The 22,012-nt window shown below is 40.5% G+C and overlaps 1 protein-coding gene across 4 annotated transcripts in view; it reads left to right on the forward strand.

Annotated features, from left to right (window-relative positions):
* Positions 1 to 22,012, forward strand: part of Cfap61 (cilia and flagella associated protein 61) — a 300,869-nt gene that overhangs the window by 95,269 nt on the left and 183,588 nt on the right. For 3 of the 4 annotated variants that reach the window (XM_052722829.1, XM_052722832.1, XM_052722831.1), the window contains exons 14-15: positions 6,042 to 6,168; positions 10,526 to 10,603. In XM_052722829.1, coding sequence (XP_052578789.1) covers positions 6,042 to 6,168; positions 10,526 to 10,603 — 205 coding nt within the window. Of the gene's footprint in view, positions 1 to 6,041; positions 7,049 to 10,525; positions 10,604 to 22,012 lie in introns of those variants that run through there. The other variant, XM_052722833.1, reaches the window with a different exon arrangement.

Raw genomic sequence — 22,012 nt, forward strand, 5'->3', positions numbered from 1 at the left:
CCAAATGTCTTATTAAATAAGAAACACAGAGCCGATTCAGAGAAGAAAGCCAAGAGGTCAGAGCTAAGAGCCTCACCCTTCCTGATTCAGCGATCCTCTTCAGCCAAGAGAGCTCTCCGAAAGGGGCCTACTTCCTGTGTGTATGTCTTTATATAGTCTAGCTGTTCTGCCTTCTCATTGGTTGTAAACCCAGACACGTGACTGCCTCGTCACTGCCTGAATGTACCGCCCTCCAGGTCCTTAAAGGCTTGCGCCACCACCGCCACGCACTTGCTATGTCTCTAATAGCTCTGACCCCCAGACAACTTTATTTATTAACATACAATTAAAATCACATTTCAGTACAAGTAAAATACCACCACAATGGTCCATGCACTGGAAAGTTTTAAAGGACTTTTTGGGTTATTTATCAGATTGTGGTTCTGAAATCAAGACAGGGTCAGTCTGATTAGAGCAGAAATTATGGGCTAACTTGTTCCCACATTGGGTTCCCATCACCTGGACACCGTGGGAACACGCCAGACGTTTCAGAGCCATTTGTGATTGGTTGAATGAATGAACCGTTCTTAGTAATGTCAATTTAATAATTTAAGCAAATACATTTTAATTTCCTGTCTGCCAGTCGTGGCCCTCTCATCTCATTCCAGTTAAAGCCAAACCACACAGGCCACCTGATGTTGCTAGAACCAGAGGCAGAAGCAATGCAGAGTCTCCTGTGCATTAAGTCTATCTCTGCTTACTGTTTTGTTTTGAGATAGGGTCTCATTATTAGCTTACGCTGGCCTGGAATTCTCAATTGTCCAACCTCAGCCTTCTGAGTACAGATGTGTACTAGTACTCTGCACCCCTCTCACCTCCTCCTCCTCCTCCTATTCCTCCTCCTCCTCCTCCTCTTTCTGAGTTAAAACCTTTTGTAAAATAACTCTCAGGGGCCCTGGAGAGAGAGCAGTCACTAAAGTGCTGGCCACGTGACACAAACATGAGAACCTGGGTTAAATCTTCAGAACCCAAGTCAAATGATCCCAGCACCAGGAAGACGGAGACAGCAGTATTCAAGACTTAATGACCAGCCAGATTAACCTAATTGAACTCTGTATCAGTGAGAGACCTAGTCTCGAAGGAGGTGAATCACATTCCTAAGGATAATACCCAAGAATATCATTTGGCCTCTGTATGTACTTGAACTTGTGTGCGTATGCGTGTGTGCATGTGCACGTGCATGCACACACACACACACATGCACACATGCTCTCAGAGATAAATATAGGCATGTGGAACAGCTCCGTCCATGAAAAATACACTGTGATTGTATTTGTAATTTTAATTTTTCTAATAGACACATTAATGTATAAATTTAAGCTAGGTAAAATTAAATCTCAGTATTTATCATATAACCTATTATATACACAACTTTGTTTTAATGTGTGGTCAGTGTGAAAGCATTGAGCTGTTTTGTAGTCTTGTTTGTACTAGGGCATAAAAACTCAGTTATAGCACTTGTAAAATTTGAATAGCCACATTTCAAGTAACTGGAGAGTCTTGTGTCAGGCAGGGTAGCTTTAGGTGGTGGCTGCTATTGCGCATTCCTCCTTCTGCTGAAATTCTAGGAACATATAAAAATTCTCAAGTGTTCCTCTTGGCTGAATATAAATAACAGACCTGCGAGCTTCTTGGTGTAATACAAAACGACTCTGCCACCTGATCAGTTTTCTGTAGACAGAGGAGAGAAATGATGTTTGTGTTTTGTGACACTTAGGAAAACAACCCCAAGTCCCACTGAACACTTATTCAGTGTCAATGTGGGCTAGAAGAAACCCTGGCTTTCAAAGTAGACCATGGTGTGATCTGAGCTATCAGCTTGGAGGAAGGCATTTGTGCTGGCCAGTTTTATGACAACTGGACTCAGGCTAGATTCATCAGAGAGGAGGGAGAGTCAATTGAGAAAATGCCTCTCTAAGATCAGGATGCTAGCAAGCCTGTATTGGGCCTAGCCCACTGTGGGTGGTACTACCCCTAGGCTGGTGATCCTGGGTTCTATAAGAAAGCAGGCTGTGTAAGCCATAAGGAACAAGCCCGTAAGCAGCATTCCTCCATGGCCTCTGAACAAGCTCTTATCTCCAGGTTCTTGCCCTGTTGAGTTCCTGTCATGACTTCTTTCAATGATGAGCAGTGACGTGGAAGCCTACGATAAATAAACCTTTTCTTCTCGGCGTTGCTTCTGGTCATGGTGTTTTATCACAGCAATTGAAAGAAACCCTAACTAAGACAGTATTCATATTCATTTACTGTCCTGGCTCCTGCCACACACTTTATAACTCAATTGTAGCACTTATCATAGTCAGAAAGACATGTTGTAAGCATGAAAAGCTGTTTCTACACAGGCTGTATAATTCACTCCCTTGACAGCCACTGTCCATCAGGAGCTGTTCTAGCCATTGGGCTGTCTTTGAACTCTTATTCTAATAGCTGGGGCGGGGGGGGGGGGGGGGGAAGGGGTTGGACACAAAACAAACGGATGGGAAGAATTGCACAGAGAGAACCAGTACAGGAAGTGTGAGGGACCAGAGTCAGGTGGCAAAGCTCATACAGTGAAGTGTGTTACACTGCTGATGTCCAGGTAGGTCTGGAGAGTCACTGGGCTGAGTGAGAGCTGAGGGTTTCAGGTGAGAAATGACGAGGGCGCCCGCTGACTGACTTTGGGGACGAGCATGGGGTCTGAAAGGTGAGGCAGGGAAAGAAAGAAGCCCACAGTTTGGAGATGGGTTAGAGGTGAGAGAGTCAGAGAGATGGGGAAGACAAGACACGGGAGAGGAGACTGGTCACAGAGTCCTTGAAGCCACTCTGTGACTTTGCTTGTGACTCAGTGTGGTGGGAGGGATAACTGACGTTCTTATCCAGGGTCTGAATTGAGGTGAAAAACCACGTCCTTGACTTTCACAAGGAAATTTCGCATCTCCTTCCATTGTGAAAGGAGGCACCAAGCCACAGCAATGTCACCAGCCCCTGCTGCTTCCTCCTCCTTTTCCTCCAACACTGCAGCTCCAGAGATCTGCAGGTGTCACTCATTGCCTATACACACCAGGGCACACAATTATAGTGATCAATAGACCACCGCTTAATTCATCACCTTAAGTTTACCTATTGTAGTTCTCTGTATCTTGTTTTATACACTTACAAACCGTATTCTGGGGAGGGCCTTGGGCATGAAAGGTCATGAACTCCTCTGTTGCTGGGATTAGTGTTGCAGAGTCACGTGCTGTGACTCAGTATTTTTAGGCATCACTCTGGCAGCTTAGCTGAGGTTGGATTGGGGAAGTTAAGGTGAGCACATAGAGACTTATGATGCTGCTGTTGTAACATCCCAACTGTGGAGTAGTGGTAGCTGGTGGTTTGGGCCTCAGCTGTGGAATGTGGAGCTGCCACCCACTCAGATGAGAATGGGGCCACTGATGCCAAGTGTGTTCATGTTGAGGCAGCAGCAACCTTCAGATTAATTAGGAACCTGAAACTCTTGGACAGAAACTTGGTGACTTGATATCACTCTCTCTGCTGAGATTTTACTTTATCAAATAAAGTTGTTTTTTTTTTCTCATCGTGACTTCAGCCTCAAGTGCTAATTCATCTGCTAGTTATGGAACCATGAGAGTTTAGTTTGACTGTTAGTTACCATTGCCATTCCCTTCTTTTCCTTTTCAACTTTCTTTGATAGTTTATGCATATATGCACAGACTATAGTAATACAATAATAGCTTATTGAGATATAATTAAGATCACCTAATATTCCCACTTAATTGTATAATTCAGTGGTTCTTAGTAGATATGTAATGATGTGCACTCATCACCTCTGTCTGTTCTCAGAACATTTTTTGTCACCTCTAAGCCTCCCCATGCTCATTGAATAGTCAATTGGTTACCTTGTCCTCACAGCCACTGTCTCCTTTCTACCTCTGTAAGCTTGCCTGTTCTGGACATTTCATGGAAATGGAGCAGCAGAGTGCACTGTGGTATTTTACACGTGGCTTTTGTCACATGTAACATACCTTAACACTTCATTTCCTTCTGTGGCTGAATAGTTCCATTGTGTACATATGCCACATTCTATGCATCTATCAGTTGATAGACATTTAGGTTTTCCTTTGGGGTGTTGTGACTAAGGTGTTATGGACATTTTTAAGACATTTGTTTTCATTTCTTCTATTTCCTTGACATGTTTGGTCTTGTTTTTAACATTTACACCTTTAATCTTTCAGAACTAGATTTTTTGGTGCAAACTGTCCATATCAGAGCCAGGTTCTCATCTTGGTCTTAAAGATTGCTTGTAATTATTATTCAGGTGATATTAATTGATCAGGTTTTAGCCAGTTAATTGTATACATATACATCCTTGCAAATAAAACAATTTTGTTTATAATTGTAACCATGCATTACAATTTAAGCACAGATATTCACCACAATTAAGAGTTAACTAGGTTATAACTGTTTATTGAGAGGAGTAACATTGTTCTATTTAGAGCAGAGAGAAAGTGATGTCAGGTCATCTATATATCACATGGACCCATTACAAAATGAAACTATGGAACTTTTGGCTTGATGTGGAAAATAAAAATTTCTCTTTCTGTGAAATGACTGCTCGAACCCTTGGCACATTCATCCCAAGGGGGCTTGAAGCCTCTATTCCAGTATATACTAAAAATTCGTGAGGAGCATGGGTAAGGTAACCAGCTATACACATCATGGCTCTACTTACCAAGGGAGGGAACAGCCACCCATTGCTCTGAACAAAGACTCGACAAATCCTCAACTTTTTCCACGTCTATGTCCCATACCCCACTTCAGGTAGAAGGTGGTTTTAACCCCATCTTTGTGGCACCTTCACATGATTCTCCATCTAATGTCCAAGGTAGAACCCAGTTGTCACTATTTACAGAGATAGGCACCGTGAGGATGGGGTGGTGACGTAGGGAACAGGGAGGAGATTCATCAATGAACAGACAGAAGGAACTGAGAATCAAGTATAAGCCATGGCTCTGAACCCCTAGACATGCTCTTTTGTCTCACTAAACTTCTCTTAAAGACACAAAACTACAGATGAAAATTTTAAGCTTTCTAAGATGTTGACCTCAGAGAATTAAACTCCAAGGATGAGGCCCTTTATTACGTGCAACTTTGGGCTGCTCTATACACATGAAGCCAACCCCCGTCATTGTAATTTCTCCACTATAAAACATTTTTTTAAAAATTTGGGAGAAATTGTAAGAGCCAGAGGACCAGAAAGCCTGCTGTGAGAATATGTCTCCTAGAAATGACAAGGAAGCTACATCCATGGACCTCAACAATATGGCTGCTTAAATAGACACTGATAGTCAGGCTATTGTGGAAGGGGGAAATCTCAAAGGGTCTCACCCCTAGACAAAGAGCTACAGGTGACTAATGGCTGCTGAGAAGAGAGAATTGGCCTGTCCCAGGGATGAGCCCCCTGAATGGTTATCCAGTTCCAAGTAGTCATCCCTAAAGTCATACACATACCAACAACACTAAATGAACTCAACAGGCTATTTATATACCTACGCATTTGTAATGCATAATAATAACAAAGAAAAGAGGCCGTGAATTTAAGACTGAGCAAGTGTGTCTGGAGGTACATGGAACGGGTGGGAGGGAGGAAAGGAAAGGGGGAAATGATGTAATCATATTTTACATTTTATAATTTTTTAAAAATTTGGGAGAGGGATTTTAGCTCTCTATGAAATGGAGAATAAAGTATGCTAAACATTTTAAATTATATGCATTAAATTGTATGCATTTAAATTATATATACTTAAAATGTAACTTGGTGTTGTCATTGGTTTATAATATCAGTGATTTTTTTTATCTTATTCTTTGTATTTTTTGTACATATTTAGGTCCTCTAGAATGAAAAGAGTTATTTTTATAATCAATCACCTCAATGTTACATAGATATACATTGCCAGATATTATCTTACAGAAGTGTGATATTATTTTAGTACTGTAACCAAGAACTTATTTCTGTTCTTGTCCAGGTCCATTAAGATAAGATTAGCCAATTTTGTGGATACTGCTGGTGTTGAAAATCTTGTCAGCACCCTCGTACTGAGTAGAAAGATACTGGATGATTTTGCCCAGTACAACGAGGCTTGCAGAGATCCTGTAAGTACTGCTGGTGGCTGCTGCAGCCTCATTTTCCTGGTCCTACGGGACCATTATGACCCATGAAGATTGGGCCTGAAGCTTCCTGGAGCATCACTTGGAGAATCCTGTTGGGGGAGCAGCAGAGATGGGGTGTGGAGTTGGCAGATCTGACTGTCATCATGTAAGGACAGCTCAGGAACCCATGGTATCCGATGTCCACCCCAGTAGCAATGAGTGCCAGACTTCGGTTAGTGGAGCTCCATTTAATTACGTTAGATGGTAAACCTAGCCAGGACTTTTCGTTGAGCTGGCTTGAGGTTTCAAGGGGTAGATAGAAGAATGATCCTCTGTGGTCAATCTTTAGTCTTCTCTAGCATGATAACCTATACGTGAGCTGTGGAAAACAACAGGCTGGTGTCAGTCTACATGGTAACCTTTACATGCTAACACCAAGGCCTTAAGAACACTGCCAGTGGACTTCACTAGACATGTAACTAGCCAAGAGGTTGGAGATGCACGCTGTAACCTCTCTAATATGCTTTATTTTGAAACAATTTTTATCAAACTATGACCAAGCAACATTTTAGTGATTACAAATGAAACACACTGTATCAGTAGGACCTATTTCTGGAAAGAGACTGCTCTCACTTGTCACTGGTCACCTCATACCTCCATTCAGAAACGTTGTCTCAAGTCAATACTTTTGCTTCTAAAATCAGAAATTAGTTATGCCTCCTTTTGAGCTTCATGGAAAGAAAATCATACAGTTTTCATTCTTGGTGTGGAGTGCCTTTCCTCATCAGTATGCTTGTGAGATTTGTTTGTATTATGACCAAATTATTTCATCACATGAATATGTCACACTATTTCTTCATTTTGCTGCTACAGTCATTTGGAAAATAGGAAATATTTCTTTTTAAAATTAAGTAAAACAAACCTTTTAAAGTTAATATTTACATCACCTAAATGTGATGCCACCATAAAGGCATACTATTGTAAAGGAATGAAATTAAAATAAAGTTTCCCTCCTCTGCACTCATTATGCCTTGGCTTTTCTTGGTCTGTCTTCATTTGTAGCCTCTTCCCCTCTGGCCCCTCTGAGCGGGATGACCTCAAGCCCCGCTTCTCCAGGTGTGCTCCAGTGAATTTGAAGGGAGTGTTCTCTGAGACAGAAATGTTAGTGATGGGGCTGGAGAGATGGTTCAGCAGTTAAGAGTACTCGTTGCCTTCCAGAGACCAGGTTCAGGTCCCAGCACCCACATGATGCCTCAAAACCACATGTAACTTCAGTTCCAGAAGACCCAGCACCCTCTTCTGACCTCCACAGGCATCAGGCATGCATGTGGAGCACAAATATAAATGTAGTCAAAATGTGCATACAAATAAAATGAATTACACAAACATAAGGATACTAAAACTTTTGCATGAGACTGAAGTGAATCTTTTCTTAGAATAGTGGAAAGTACATGCCTTTTTATTGGAAGCAGCCGGGGTCTTGGCAGGAGTCAAGGCAGAAACAGTGAGCATCCTGATAGCCGTGGTGGTATTCATCTCCACAAACCCTTGCTGATAAAAAAGAAAGAAAAGAAAGACAGAAAGAAAGCCGCAATAGGATAGCTTGTACCTATACCTCGAGCAGAATGGCTAAAACAAAACCGAGTGGTTATTAGATGGCAAGGAAATGGGGAAAACTGAATTACTGGTAAAACAGTGGCAGATACCTCAGGAGACATATTAGCTGCTTCTTCACAAAACTAAAAATGCACCTGGCCTATGGCACGTAAGCTGTACTCTTGGACATTTAGGCCTGAGAAATGATGACGTGCACATAACTATTCATAGCAGCTGGAATCATGCCAGGGAGTTTCCAACAGATAGATGTATAAATAAGCTATGGCAGATCCATGTGATGGAGCATTACTCAGCAGTGAAAAGAATGAACTGTTGATATCAACCTGCATGAACTGTGGGAGCCCGTTTTCAGGTTCCTCGTGGCTTTACCCAGCAGGTCCACATAGAGAGGATGATTGGACCACGGGCCTGAGTACAGGTGTCTGGGATGGTCTGCACTTGGCTGTCCTGGGGGGAGGTCTTTTGCGCCACCCTTAGCGTCTCTATATAAACCCTGGGGCAGAGACAGTCAGGGCCCATTGGAATAGGTTCCAGGCCCTCTCAAGACTATCCTGTATTTTCTGTTTATCTCCACACTCTAAATCCTTCTCTCTAATATTTCCTGCTGCTCTCACTCAAGAAAACTCTGGGGAACTGTGGGGTTGGTGGGTAAACGTCCTGCAATGAACCTCCACATTGTTATGCTGAGAGAAACAAAGAGTTAGTCCCCAAGGGTTGTGCAATTATATGTATAGATTCATTCTTAAGTGTACATTCATACATGTACATATGTAATACTTATGCAGAAGTTCATAATTATACATTCATATGTTTTAAAAAGACAAAATTTATAATTGGAGACTAGATTATTTGCTGTTAGAGGCCAAGGGTGGGTTAGGGTATTGGAGTTTGTGGTATTGGAATTGTTAGATGTTATCGTGGAGATTGAGACACAAGCCTATATAAAGTAATGAGATCACACAAATATACACCAATCAGGATCAGTTTCCCATGGTCTCACTATGCTCCAGCTCTACAGAATACTATCATAGGGGATCCTGAACAACGTGTAAAAAGATTTTTATGTTATTTCTTACAATTGCCTGTGGTTGTACAGTTACCTTACCACTTAGATTAACAGGGGAAATTAGAGGCAGTTTAAAGAATAGCCTTGATGAAGCAGTAACATTTTAACTCTATTGAATCTCAACACTTGATTGGATTTTAGCATTCTGTGTGATGAGATGGGGGGCATGCATCTGCTGCATCCTGAAGCATGTTGGGTGTTTGAGGAGAAAATGCTTCTACAGATGCATAGAATGCACTTGAACCAGCTACCATTTTTATAAAATACCATTTTCACTTGAAGAAAGAAAAATTGTTTTTTTGTTTTTTTGGACTTAGGTATTTAACCAGCATTTCCTTAAAAGTAATAACATGAGTCTGTCAACCTGATATAACAAGAATCACTTGCCCCCTGTGATAAGATCTAATCAGGAAAGAAAATAGAAATTGAGAAAATCAGTATCTGCCGTCGTGAGCTTGACAGTCACATAATGCTCACAGCGGCGTTTCTGACGACACAAGTGTGACGTTACGAAATGGGTCAATAGTTGGGAAATCTGTGTAGCTTAGTGAATAAATATTTTCCAGTTAAACATTGTGCTGTTTTATAAATGCATAGGTGAGTATGCATGTGGGAGTCAGTTAAAGCGGACTTTAGTGCAGAAGTGTATACAGTGCTCATGGACAGGGTTTTCAGATGACACATTGTAGCTAACCTCAGGCACTACCAGTTGTGGAGTCTCAAAGGATATCCACAGTTATCTGAAAAGACGCTTAGATACGTGTCTTTTCTAACTATGTGTTGTGAAGACAGATCACATTTTTCATATATTTAAACAAAAACAACATATTGCCCCAGATTGACTACAGAAGCAGATGTGAGGATCCAGCTGTCTACTAAGCCAGATTAAAGAGATTTGCAGAAACAAAACAATGCTACTCTAAATATTTGTGTTTAGAAAAACACAAAGTTTCTTTTGTTAAAAATATGATTTATGGCCGGGCGGTGATGGCGCACGCCTTTAATCCCAGCACTCGGGAGGCAGAGCCAGGCGGATCTCTGTGAGTTCGAGGCCAGCCTGGGCTACCAAGTGAGTCCCAGGAAAGGCGCAAAGCTACACAGAGAAACCCTGTCTCGAAAAACCAAAAAAAAAAAAAAATATATGATTTATGTCAATAAATTGTTTTATGTAAATATATATTTTATGTAAAAATAAAATAAAAACATTGTTTTAAAATGAAACAGCTAGTTTACATTTTCATTTTACTATAAATTTTAAAAGTGAATTCAGTTTTAATTTCCAATAGAAATCTCTTTGGCGCCCCCACTGAGTTGATGTCCTGAAGTCATAAAAGTTGGGAAGCACTGGGGTAGAAGTGGGTTCTGTGTAAAAGGGACTCGGGTTTGAGTTGTGGATCCATGCCTCATGAGCTCACTTACCTAGCTTCCTATGCCTTGTTGTCTTGTGAATAAAACAGATGGAATAATAATTGTCACATTAGAGCATGGGGGTGAAGATGAAGTGAGCAGTGAGCGTAGCACCTGGCAGTTAAGTGTTGGTTGGTGTTGCTTCTGTTATTGTGGTTACTGAAGCTGTGGCTGCTGGGTTCACAATCATGAATGCACTAGCAACTGATTTCAGAGACCTTGTTGGTGATGCTTTCCAGGGTCTTAACAAAACGCACCTTACCTTTGCAGGATGGGACAGCTCTGCAGGTGTTTGTAGCTGAAGTTGCAAAGCAAATAGTTGGCATTGCAGTGATCAGAAAAGAAATGGTAAGTTATGAAGTGGCCATTCATTGTGATTGTGGCTTGATTGATTGTGACTTTCTATATCATCAATCAGCCAGCACACAGTGCCTCTTTGAAGTTTTTTTTTACTTTTACTTAACATGAATGAATCCTGTCCCTAAAGTATTTGGGCACAAACGTGTCTCCCACTTGGCAGCCTTTCGAGTCTCTCTCTTTTTTTAAGTTAAAAATGTTTGGAATTGTCAGTTGGAGTTTTGCACACCTTTAATCCCAGCACTCAGAAGGCAGAGGCAGGTGGATTTCTGTGAGTTTGAGGCCAGCCTGGTCTACAGAGGGAGTTTGAGGACAGTCAGAGCTACATAGTGATATTCTGTCATGAAAAAACAAAGAAAACAGAACGCACACTAACAAATGTTTTGACTATTACAAAGAACATGAAAAGATTCTCATTCTTAAAGTTTTAATAATCTCCCACCATCAAAGTAATAGTAATAATAATAATAATAATAATAATAATAATAATAACAACCAGTCCCACTGCTGTCACCAAAGGATTGCTACTATATTCATTCATCTTTACTAGCATCCTTCTTTTCCATTCAGTTAAGTGTGTGTGTCTATTGTCAAATGGACATGCCGTTTTATATTTTTCCCAATGCAGTTTTTCCAACACATTTATTATTTAATAGTCCATTCTTCTTCTGCTGACTAAAAATACTGCTTTTACATTTATTAATTTTCTATATTCTTGTGTCCATTTTACGTTCTTTTCCATGCTATGGGTTTATTTATTGATACCCATTATATTATCGTATGTTTTTAAAATAACTTCTTCATTTTTAAAATTTCATGTGTATAGGTATTTTGCCTGCATGTATGTCTGTTTACCATGTTCGTGCCTGGTGCCCTGAGGCCAGAAGAGGGTGTCAGATCCCCTGGGACTGTAGTTGCAGGCAGTTGTATGTGGGTGCTGGGAGTTGAACCTCAGTCTTCTGAAAGAGCAGCCTGTGCTCTTAAGCACTGAGCCATCTCTCCAGCCCTTCCTTAATGTTTGATATCTTGTAACAGAAGCTTCTTTCCTTGCTCTTCTTTGGGTTTGTTTATTTTGTTGAGATACGGTCTCAGATAGCTCGTGTAGCTCAGATAGCTCATGTATTTGCTATCTTGCAGTGAAATCGAATGTGATCTTGAACTCCTGATCCTCCTGCCTCCCACTCCCAAGTGCTGGGATTATAGGTCTCTCACCACAATCAGCTGTCACTGGCCTTTTTTGTCTAAATTTTCTTGGACATGTCTCCCTTTGGGTAAACTTTCTAATACTTACCATGATTTATCTATGCCTGCGTGGATTATAAAAGCATTTTATTTTCCTCCTCGTGATCCAGCTTTCTTTATTGTTCAATTCCAGGTTCTTGGGGAATTTTTCTCATGCATGTTTTTGGGTCAGCGATACAGTTTGGACAATTTAAATATGTCCCCTGAAGATCCACACTTGGAAGCTTTTCCCAGTGTGACAGCGATAAGTGGTGGGGATTTTAAGAGGTCATTGGGAAATTGATGGATCATTGGGGGTACTGCCTGTGAAAGAGATTGAGTAGTTCATGGGCATCCCAGTTAGTTAATAAGAGTGAATTGTTATAGAAAGAGTGAGACGGCACCTTCTCTCCACTTCCTGCTGGCCACCTTTCTCCACCTTCCTGTTCTGTGAGCCTGACTGAACTGACAGCAATCCATGCCCTTGCCCATTGGCCTTGGGAAGCCTTGACAGGAGGAGGGAGGACAGTGAAACTGGGGTGTCCACTCGCCTTTTCAATGTGGTCTTTTGTCTAGGGTGTTCTCTTTGCGGATTCCTGTGACCAGTCTTCCACCTATGCCACCCACTGAGGCCACTAATAGCTTGCAGTTGCTATCTCACTGTCCCTGCTAATTTCCTTGCACCCCCCATCTCTGTAAATACTCCCTTTGTTGAGCCTACCTCCAATTATCCCAATTTGAATGTACCATCTGTCTCCTGCTGTGATCCTTCCCCAGTATACTCTAAGACATTTATGATTTTTTCTATGTATTTTGTAATTTTTTCTTGGCACTATACATAGATACCCCTATTGTACATTCTAAATGTTTACTTTAGAATATAGGAAGATCACGAAGTTTTGTATTTTGATCTTGTACCCGATTACCCTTCTAAAATCTTTTTCACTCTGAGAGTTTAAAAATTGATTAACCCCCTCTCCCCGCACAGCATCACTTTTAGGCCATTCCTTTGCTGAGAGCACTCAGGGACAGAGGCATGTACTACACCTATCCGTGTGTGTGTGTGTGTGTGTGTGTGTGTGTGTGTGTGTGTGACTTTGTAGTAAAACATGTATGGTAACTATCCTGGTCCCTTCACTCTCCCCATCTCTTAAAGCCTCATGCTTGCTGTAGCCAAGGATGAGCTTGAACTCTGCACCCAAATGCTGAGATTACAGATGTGACCACTATGCCTGGCTTCATGCCTGATTTTTTTTTCGATTTTATTGCATGGATAGAGTAATGTTTAATGATACTGCTGGTAAAGGCTACTTTTGTAGTTGTCTTGGCTTTAATGGGATAATTTTAGGTTTTCTTCACTTAGCATATTATTTGTAAAAGGAAATACTAAATTAAGGAAGCTTTCTACTTTTCAATTATTGAAGGTGTCTTTGATGGATAGGTATTAGGTTTTTAGAGTTTACTGAGATGTTTGGATAGAATTATTCCTTTATACTTCCTTGCATTTCTCTTTTTGATTCAGTGGTCTGAGTTGCTTTTTTAGATGATGGCACATAACAAGGTCCCTGAGTTTACCCTTACATTGGATACTCATTTGATAGTGTGTAAAATTCTCAAAGTATTTCCCCTCAGAATGCTTGTTTGAACTGTCATTGTCTCCAATATTCAGTGCCACTGATAACCATCTAACCGGAGGACAACCCATCCTTAATCCTTTTGTATTGGCTAGTTTTGTGTGTCAGCTTGACACAAGCTAGAGTCATCAGAGAAAGGAGCCTGAGTTGAGGAAATGCCTCCCTGAGATCCAGCTGTAAGGCATTTTCTCCATTAGTGATCAGTGTGGGAGGGCCCAGCACATGGTGGGTGGTACCACCCCTGGGCTGGTGGTCCTGGGTTCTATAAGAAAGCAGGCTGAGCAAGCCATGTGGAGCAAGCCAGTAAGCAGCACTCCTCCATGGCCTCTGCATCAGCTCCTACCTCCAGGATACAGCCCTGCTTGAGTGGATGGATTGTGATCTAGAAATATAAGCCAAATAAACCCTTTCTTTGCCAACTTGCTTTTTGGTCACGGTGTTTTGTTGCAGTGACAGAAACCCTAACTAAGATACCTTCGCAAGTAGAAGTGGATTGTTTTAATCTTTCTTGAGTCTTGTGGAGAGTTTTTGTCCATTTGTTTTGCTTTTGGAGAAATGTTTTATTTTGGGTTTTCGATGGTTGCTTTTTGTTTTCTTAATGTAGAAATCCCCAGGGTTTTTTTTTTTTTTAAGGAATACTTAATGTCTCTGGGGGAAGCATTCTATTAATTATTTTTTGTCTCCATGTTCTTCAGTCACTATGAAGTTCTGTTTTAGGTGGGTTCAGGATCTTTTCAATTGATCCTTCAGTGTCTCTTGGTAGTAGGAGTAAGAAGTGAGCAGACTAATAGATGTATTATTTGTTTGTTTGTTTGTTTTACATCCCAGCTACAGTTTCCCCTCCCTCCTATCTGCCCAATCCCTCCCCCTCATCCCTCCTCTGTTCCCACTTTGTTTCTATTTGTTTCTGTTCAGGAAAGGGCAGGTCTCCCATGGATATCAACAAAATATGGCATATCAAGTTGCAGTAAAACTAAGCCCCTCCCCATGTATTAAGGATGGGCAAGGCAACTCAGTATGAGGAGTAGGGTCCCAAAAGCCAGTAAAAGCCCCTGCTCCCATTCTTAGGAGTCCCACAAGAGGGCCAAGCTATACACCTGTAACATATATGCAGAGTGCCTAGGTCAGTCCTGTAGTTGGTTGTTTTTTCTCTTTTGCAGGGCCCACCACCCAGCTCCCAAATAAATAAAACACGAGGCTTACACTTAATTATAAATGCCCAGCCTTAGCTTGGCTTATTTCTTGCCAGCTTTCTTTAACTTATCCCATCTACCTTTTGCCTCTGGGCTTTTCCTGTTCTCTTACTTCTGTAAATCTTATGCTTACTCTGTGGCTTGCTGTGTAGCTGGGTGGCTGGCCCCTGGAATCCACCTCTGTCTCTGGCTGCTTCTTCTTCTTACTCCTTCATCTCTTATCTTTGCTCCAGATTTCTCCCTCTCTTTATTTTTCTCTGCCTGCCAGCCCCACATATCCTTTCTCCTGCATTGCTATTGGCCATTCAGTTCTTTATTAGACCATCAGGTGTTTTGCACAGGCATAGTAACACAGCTTCACAGAGTTAAACAAATGCAACATAAACAAAAGTAAACACCTTAAAATACTATTCTACTACACAGTCCCGTGCAGGCTCCTTGGTTGTCAGTTCAGTCGCTGAGCTCCAATGAGCCCAGGTTAGTTGAGTCTGTGAGTTTTCTTGTGGTGTCCTTGACCCCTCTAGCTCCTACAATCCTTTCTCCTCTTCTGCAGGATTCCCCAAACTCTGTCTAATGTTTGACTGTGGGTCTGTATCTGTTTCCATCAGTTGCTGGATGATACCTCTCTAATGACAATTGGGCTAGGCACCAATCTGGTCACAGGAGAGGGTCAGTTCAGGCAACAGATCCACTAGGAGTCTAAGCTGGGGTGGTCCTTGTAGATTCCTGGGAGATTCCCTTGCACCAGATTTTTACCTGACCCTGAAATATGGCCCCCTTTTCCAGTAGTCTCTTTCAGTACTCTCTCCCTCCAGGCCCTGCAACCTGATGGTCATGTTCCTATCCCCACCTGCCCTCAGTCCATTCACAAAATCTGGGTGAATCCTCCTTGTTACCTAGCCTCTCTGGGTCTGGATTGTAGTATGGCTATCCATTACTTTATAGCTAATATCCACTTACAAGTGAGTACATACCATATTTGTCTTTCTCAGTCTGGGTTACCTCATTCAGGATGATTTTTTTCTAGTTCCATCCATTTGCCTTCAAATTTCCTGGCGTCCTTGTTTTTAATAGCTGAGTAATACCCCATTGTGTAAATGTACCACATTTTCTTTATCCATTCCTCTATTGAGGGATATCGAGGTCATTTCCAGATTCTGGCTATTACAAATAAAGCTGCTATGAACATAGTTGAGCAAGTGACCTTGTGGTATGATTGAGCATCCTTTGGGTAATATGCCCAAGTGTGGTATAGCTGGGTCTTGTGGTAGATTGATTCCTAGTTTTCTGAGAACCATCAAGGTGACTTCCAAAGTGACCCTACAAGTTTGCACTCCCACCAACAGTGGAGAAGTGTTCTCCTTACAATACATCCTCTCCAGAAAGAGCTGTTGCTTGTGGTTTTGATCTTAGCCATTCTGACAGGTATAAGATGGAATCTCAACGTCATTTTGATTTGCATTTCCCTGATGGCTATGGATGTTAAACATCCTTAAGTGTTTCTCAGCCATTTGAGTTTCTGTTAAGCATTTTCTGTTTAGCTCTGTACCCAATTTTTAAATTGAATTATTTGGTTTTTTGATGTCGTTTCTTGAGTTCTTTAAATATTTTGGAAGTCAGCCTTCTGTCAGATGTGGGGTTGGTGAAGATCTTTTCCCATCCTGCAGGCTGCCGTTTTGTCCTATTGACAGTGTCCTTCGCCTTATAGAAAATTTTCAGTTTCATGATGTCCCTTCACTAATTGTTGATTTTAGTGCCTGTGGTATTGGTGTGTTCAGGAAGTTGTCTCCTGTGCCAATATGTTCAAGATTATTTCCCACATTCTCTTCTATTGGGTTCAGTGTATCTGGTTATGTTGAGGTCTTTGATCCTCTTGGTCTTGAGTTTTGTGCAGGGTGATAGATATGGATCTATTTGCATTCTTCTACATGCTGACATCCAGTTATACCAGCACCATTTGTTGAAGATGCCTTCTTTTTTCCATTGTAGAATTTTGACTTCTTTGTTGAAAATCAAGTGTTCATAGCTATGTGGATTTACATATGGGTCTTTGATTCGATTTCATTGATCCACCTATCTGTTTTTGTGGCAATACCATGTGGTTTCTATTACTATAGCTCTGTAGTAGAGCTTAAAATCTGGGATGATAATACCTCTGGAAGTTCTTTTATTGTACAGGATTGTTTTAACTATCCTGGATTTTTTTGTTTTTCTGTATGAAGTTAAGTATCATTCTTTTAAGGTCTGTAAAGAATTGTGTTGGGATTTTAATTGATTGAATCTGAATTGAATTGTAGATTCATTGAATCTGTAGATTGCTTTTGGTAAGACAGCCATTTTTACTATGTTAATCCTGCTGATCCATGAGCATGGGAGATCTTTCCATCTTCTGGTATCTTCTTCAGTTACTTTCTTCAAAGACTTGAAATTCTTGCCATACAGGTCTTTTCATTTTCTTGGTTAGAGTTACACCAAGATATTTTATGTTATTTGAGGCTATTGTTAAAGGTGTTGATTCTCTAATTTCTTTCTCAGCCCATTTATCATTTGTATATAGGAGGGCAACTGATTCTTTTGAATTAATTTTGTATCCAGTCACTTGACTAAAGCTGTTTATCTGCTGTAGGAGTTCCCTGGTAGAGTTTTGGGGGCCACTTATGTATACTATCATATCATTTGGAATAATGATACTTTGACTTCTTCCTTTCCAATTTGTATCCCCTTGATTTCCTTTAGTTGTCTTATTGCTCTAGCTAGAACTTCAAGTATTGAATAGATATGGAGAGAGTGGACAGCCTTGTCTTGTTCCTGTTTTAGTGGAATTGCTTTGAGTTTCTCTCCATTTAATTTGATGTTGGCAATTGGCTGGCTGTATATTGCTTTTATTATGTTTAGGTATGTCCCTTGTATCCATGACCTCTCCAATACTTTTATCATGAAGGTGTGTTGGATTTTGTCAAAAGCTTTTTCAGCATTTAATGAGATAATCATGTGGGTTTTTTCCCTCCAGTTTGTTTATATGATGGATTACACTAACAGATTTTCATATGTTGTACCATCCCTGCTTCACTGGGATGAACCCTACTTGGTCATGGTGGTTATTTTTTTGATGTGTTCTTGAATGCAGTTTGCTAGTATTTTATTGAGTATTTTTGCATCAATGTTCATGAGTGAAATTGGTCTGTAATTCTCTTTCTTTGTTGAGTCTCTGGGTGGTTTGGAAATCAGGGTGACTGTGGCCTCATAGAAAGAATTTGGCAGTATTTATTTTGTGGAACAATTTGAAGAGTATTGGTATTAACTCTTCTTTGGAAGTCTGGTAGAATTCTGTATTAAAACCATCTGGTCCTGGGCTTTATTTGGTTGGGAGACTTTTGATGACTGCTTCTATTTCCTTAGGGGTTATAGGTCTATTTAAATTGTTTATCTGATATTGATTCAACTTTGATAAGTGGTATCTCTCAAGAAATTTGTCTTTTTCTTTTAGATTTTCCAATTTTTTGAAGTACAAGTTTTTGAAGTATAACCTAATGATTCTCTGTATTTCCTTGGAGTCTGCTGTATGTCTCTCTTTTCATTTCTGGTTTTGTTTATTTAAATGTTCTATCCCTGCCTTTTAGTTGGTGTATAAGAGTTTATCTATTTTATTGATTTTCTTGAAGAACCAACTCTTTGTTTCATTGATTCTTTGTATTCTCTTTGTTTCTATTTTATTTTTTTTCAGCCCACAGTTTGATTATTTCCTGCTGTCTACTCTTCTTAGGCATGTTTGTTTCTTTTTGTTCTAGAGTGTTCAAGTGTGCTGTTAAGTCACCAATATGAGATCTCTCCAAACTCTTCATGAAAGCACTTGGTGCTATGAACTTTCCTCTTAGTACTGCTTTCATTGTGTCCCCTAAGTTTGGGTATTTTGTGCATTCGTTTTCATTGAATTCTAGGAAGTCTTTAACTTCTTTATTTCTTCCTTGACCCAGTGGTAACTCAGTAGAGAGTTGTTCTGTTTCCATGAGTTTGTAGGTTTTCTGTTGTTTCTGTTGTTGAAATCCAGCTTTAATCCATGGTGTTTTGATAAGATGCAGGAGGTTATTTCAATTTTTTTTTGGTATCTGTTGAGACTTCCTTTGTGGCTGAGTATATATATGGTCAGCTTTGGAGAAGGTTCCATGAGATGCTAAGAAGAAGGTATATTCTTTTGTGTTTGGGTGAAATGTTCTGTAGGTCCATTTGAGTCATAATGTCTGTTATTTTTCTGTTTAGTTTCTGTCTGGACAATCTGTTCATTGGTGAGAGTGGGGTGTTTAAGTCTTCCACTATTATTGTGTGGGGTTCTATGTGTGATTTAAGCTTTAGTAATGTTTCTTTTACAAATGTGGGTGGCCTTACATTTGGGGCATAGATATTCAGAATTGAGACATCATCTTGGTGGATTTTTCCTTTGATGAATATGAAATGCCCTTCTCTGTCTCTTTTGATTAATTTTGGTTGGAAGTCTATTTTGTTAGATATTAGAATAGCTACACCAGCTTACTTCTTAGGTCCATTTGATTGGAAAATCTTTTTCCAACCCTTTACTCTGAGGTAATATATCCATCTTTGATGTTGAGGTATGTTTCTTGTATGCAGCAGAATGATGGATCCTGTTTTTGTATCCATTCTGTTAGCCGGTGTCTTTTTGTTGGTGAATTGAGTCCACTGATATTGAGGGTTATTTATGACTAATGATTGTTAATTCCTATTATTTTGTTGTTGTTGTTCGTGGTACTGTGTGTGTGTGTGTGTGTGTATGTTTCTCTTCTTTGAGTTTTGCTGGTGTGAGATTATCTATTGCCTGTTTTTTTGTGGGTGTAGTTAACTTCCTGGGGTTGGAGTTTTCCTTCTAGTACCTGCTGTAGGACTGGGTTTGTAGATAGGTAGTGTTTAAATTTAACTTTGTCATGAAATATCTTCTTTTCTCTGTCTAGGATGATTGACAGTTTTGCTAGATATAATAGTCTGGGCTGGCATCTGTGGTCTCTTAGAGTTTGCAAGCTATCTGTCCAGGCCCTTTTGGACTTTAGGGTCTCTGTTGAGAAGTTGAGTATGATTCTAATGGGTTTGCCTTTACTTGGCCTTTTTCCTGTATGTTTAGTGTTTTGATTATTATGTGGTGAGGGGATTTTCTTTTCTGATCCAATCTATTTGGTGTTCTGAAAGCTTCTTGTACCTCTATAAGCATGTCCTTCTTTAGGTTGGGAAAATTTTCTTCTATGATTTTATTAAATATATTCTCTGAGTTTTTTTTAACTGGGTTTCTTCTCCTTCTATTCCTATTATTCTCATGTTTAGTATTTTCATATTTTCCCAGAGTTCCTAGATGTTTTGTGTTAGGAATTTTTTAGATTTAACATTTTCTTTGACTGATGAATCTATTTCCTCTATCATGTCTTCAATGTCTTGAGTTTCTCTCTTCCATCTCTTATATTCTGTTGGTGATGCTTGCATCTGTAGTTCTTGTTCACTTACCCAGATTTTCTATTTCTAGGATTCCCTCCATTTGTGTTTTCTTGATTGTTTCTATTTTCATTTTCAGGTCTTGAACAGTTTCCTTCACCTGTTTGTTTTTTCTTGGCTTTCTTTTAGGGAATTATTATTCCTTCCAATTTTTTATTTGTCTTTTCCTCAATTTTTTAAAGGGATTTATTCATGTCTTTTTTAAGGTCCTCTATCATCATCATAAAGCCATTTTAAGGTCATTTTTTTGTGCTTCAGCTGTATTGGATTGTTCAGGTCTTGCTGCTGTAGGATAGCTGGGCTCTGGTGATGCCATATTGCCTTTCCTGTTGTTGATTGTATGCTTACACTGGCATTTAGGCACTTGGATTTGGGATGATTGTAGTTCTAGGTGTTGGTTCTTGCATTTGTCTTTGTTGGATGGGTGTTTTTTCCCTTGGTTTCTCTTTCCACTCTGGTGTTATGGTCTAAGTGACCAAGGGTTCTGGTGACTAGCATGTCTTCAAGTCCAGTAGATTGTCCCCTCTGGGGTTTTGGGGGCTAGGGAGTCCCTAGATCCAGCCTCTGATAAAGTGGAAGTCTTCTTCTGAAGTTTAGACCAGGATATGGAGTGTAGTCTGGTGGTGTTGGGCAGGCTTAAAGGGGTTTTGTGGACAGTGGGCAGCATCTTGCTAGGGAATTGTAGGACAGCCTGGCCTCCCGTAAGTCTGCTAGTGTTGTGGACCCCATTGTGGAACTCAGGGGAGGGGTGCAGTCTAGTGTTGCTGGATGGGCTTTAAGAGTGTTAGTGAGCAATGGGCGGTATCTTACCTGGGGTCCCTAATAGATGTATTTCTTACTCATCATTTGAAGATATTTCCTTGACATTAGTTTTCTGAATTTCTAATTCAGTCTCCAACCATGATTTCAATACCATACAGGTCTTCTGGAATCTCTCTCCCAGGGGTTCCTATGTTTAACTTCCATGTCTTTCCCTTGTCCACTTACAGTTTCTTCTTGATATCCAATTATGTTATAAGCAAGATTTCTTTTGGGAACCTACAAGGGCATTATATTGATTTTTCAAAATTCTCCCCTGTCCTCCGAATTACCCATTTCCTCACTGTTGCAAGTCATATGCCTCTCCTCTAGTTGTATATAAGCACTCTCCACAAGTCTGTCTGTGTCAGGAATGAAAGACTGAATTGCCAGTGTGGGTGGCCGGCATGGGTGTGGCTCTCCACTTCCTCTCTGCTGCTGCTGGCAGGGCTGCCCACCTGGCCAGTTGGGAGATGGGCAGCCATTCTTTGACTTCCACGTATACTGTTGAATGTAGTAGCAACAGGCAGGCAGGGACCCCAGTGTGGACCAAGGTAAGAAGATTTAACCAAGCTATAAAGTTCCTGTGCAAGGTAGCACTTCCTTACATCTTTGCCTCTCTTCCACCCCGTTATTCTTTTTAGAAAATTTAAATAAAAAAATCTAAATAAAAACTGCTCTTGTTATTTTAAGGGACTTGGGGTGAGAGTGAGATTCGATGCACGTGGCCCATCTGCTGCTTTGAAGTAATGACCTCTGTTAGCTCCCTGCCCTTTTCCTTTTCAATGCTTTCTCAGTCCTGCCCGTATCACTCTTCTTATTTTATAATGAGCAATGTAGCCTTGGTAATTAAAGTATTGTGGTATAAAAGCCATTCTAGGGTCAATGAAGATTGAAAGGCTGCCAGAATTGCTCTGGGGTGCCACCACTTGCTGGGTGGTTGCAAACCCATTTCTGTTGTACTTTGGAGCAGAAGCTGGGCACTGGTGGGCTAGGGAGGGAACACTTGGATACAGATTGATAGCTGTTGCAAACTTGCTGGTCACAGATTAAGTCAGGGTTTT

This window comes from Peromyscus californicus, unplaced genomic scaffold (genome assembly GCF_007827085.1).
Source record: "Peromyscus californicus insignis strain IS unplaced genomic scaffold, ASM782708v3 Scaffold_7__1_contigs__length_154581171, whole genome shotgun sequence".
Lineage (NCBI taxonomy): Eukaryota > Metazoa > Chordata > Mammalia > Rodentia > Cricetidae > Peromyscus > Peromyscus californicus.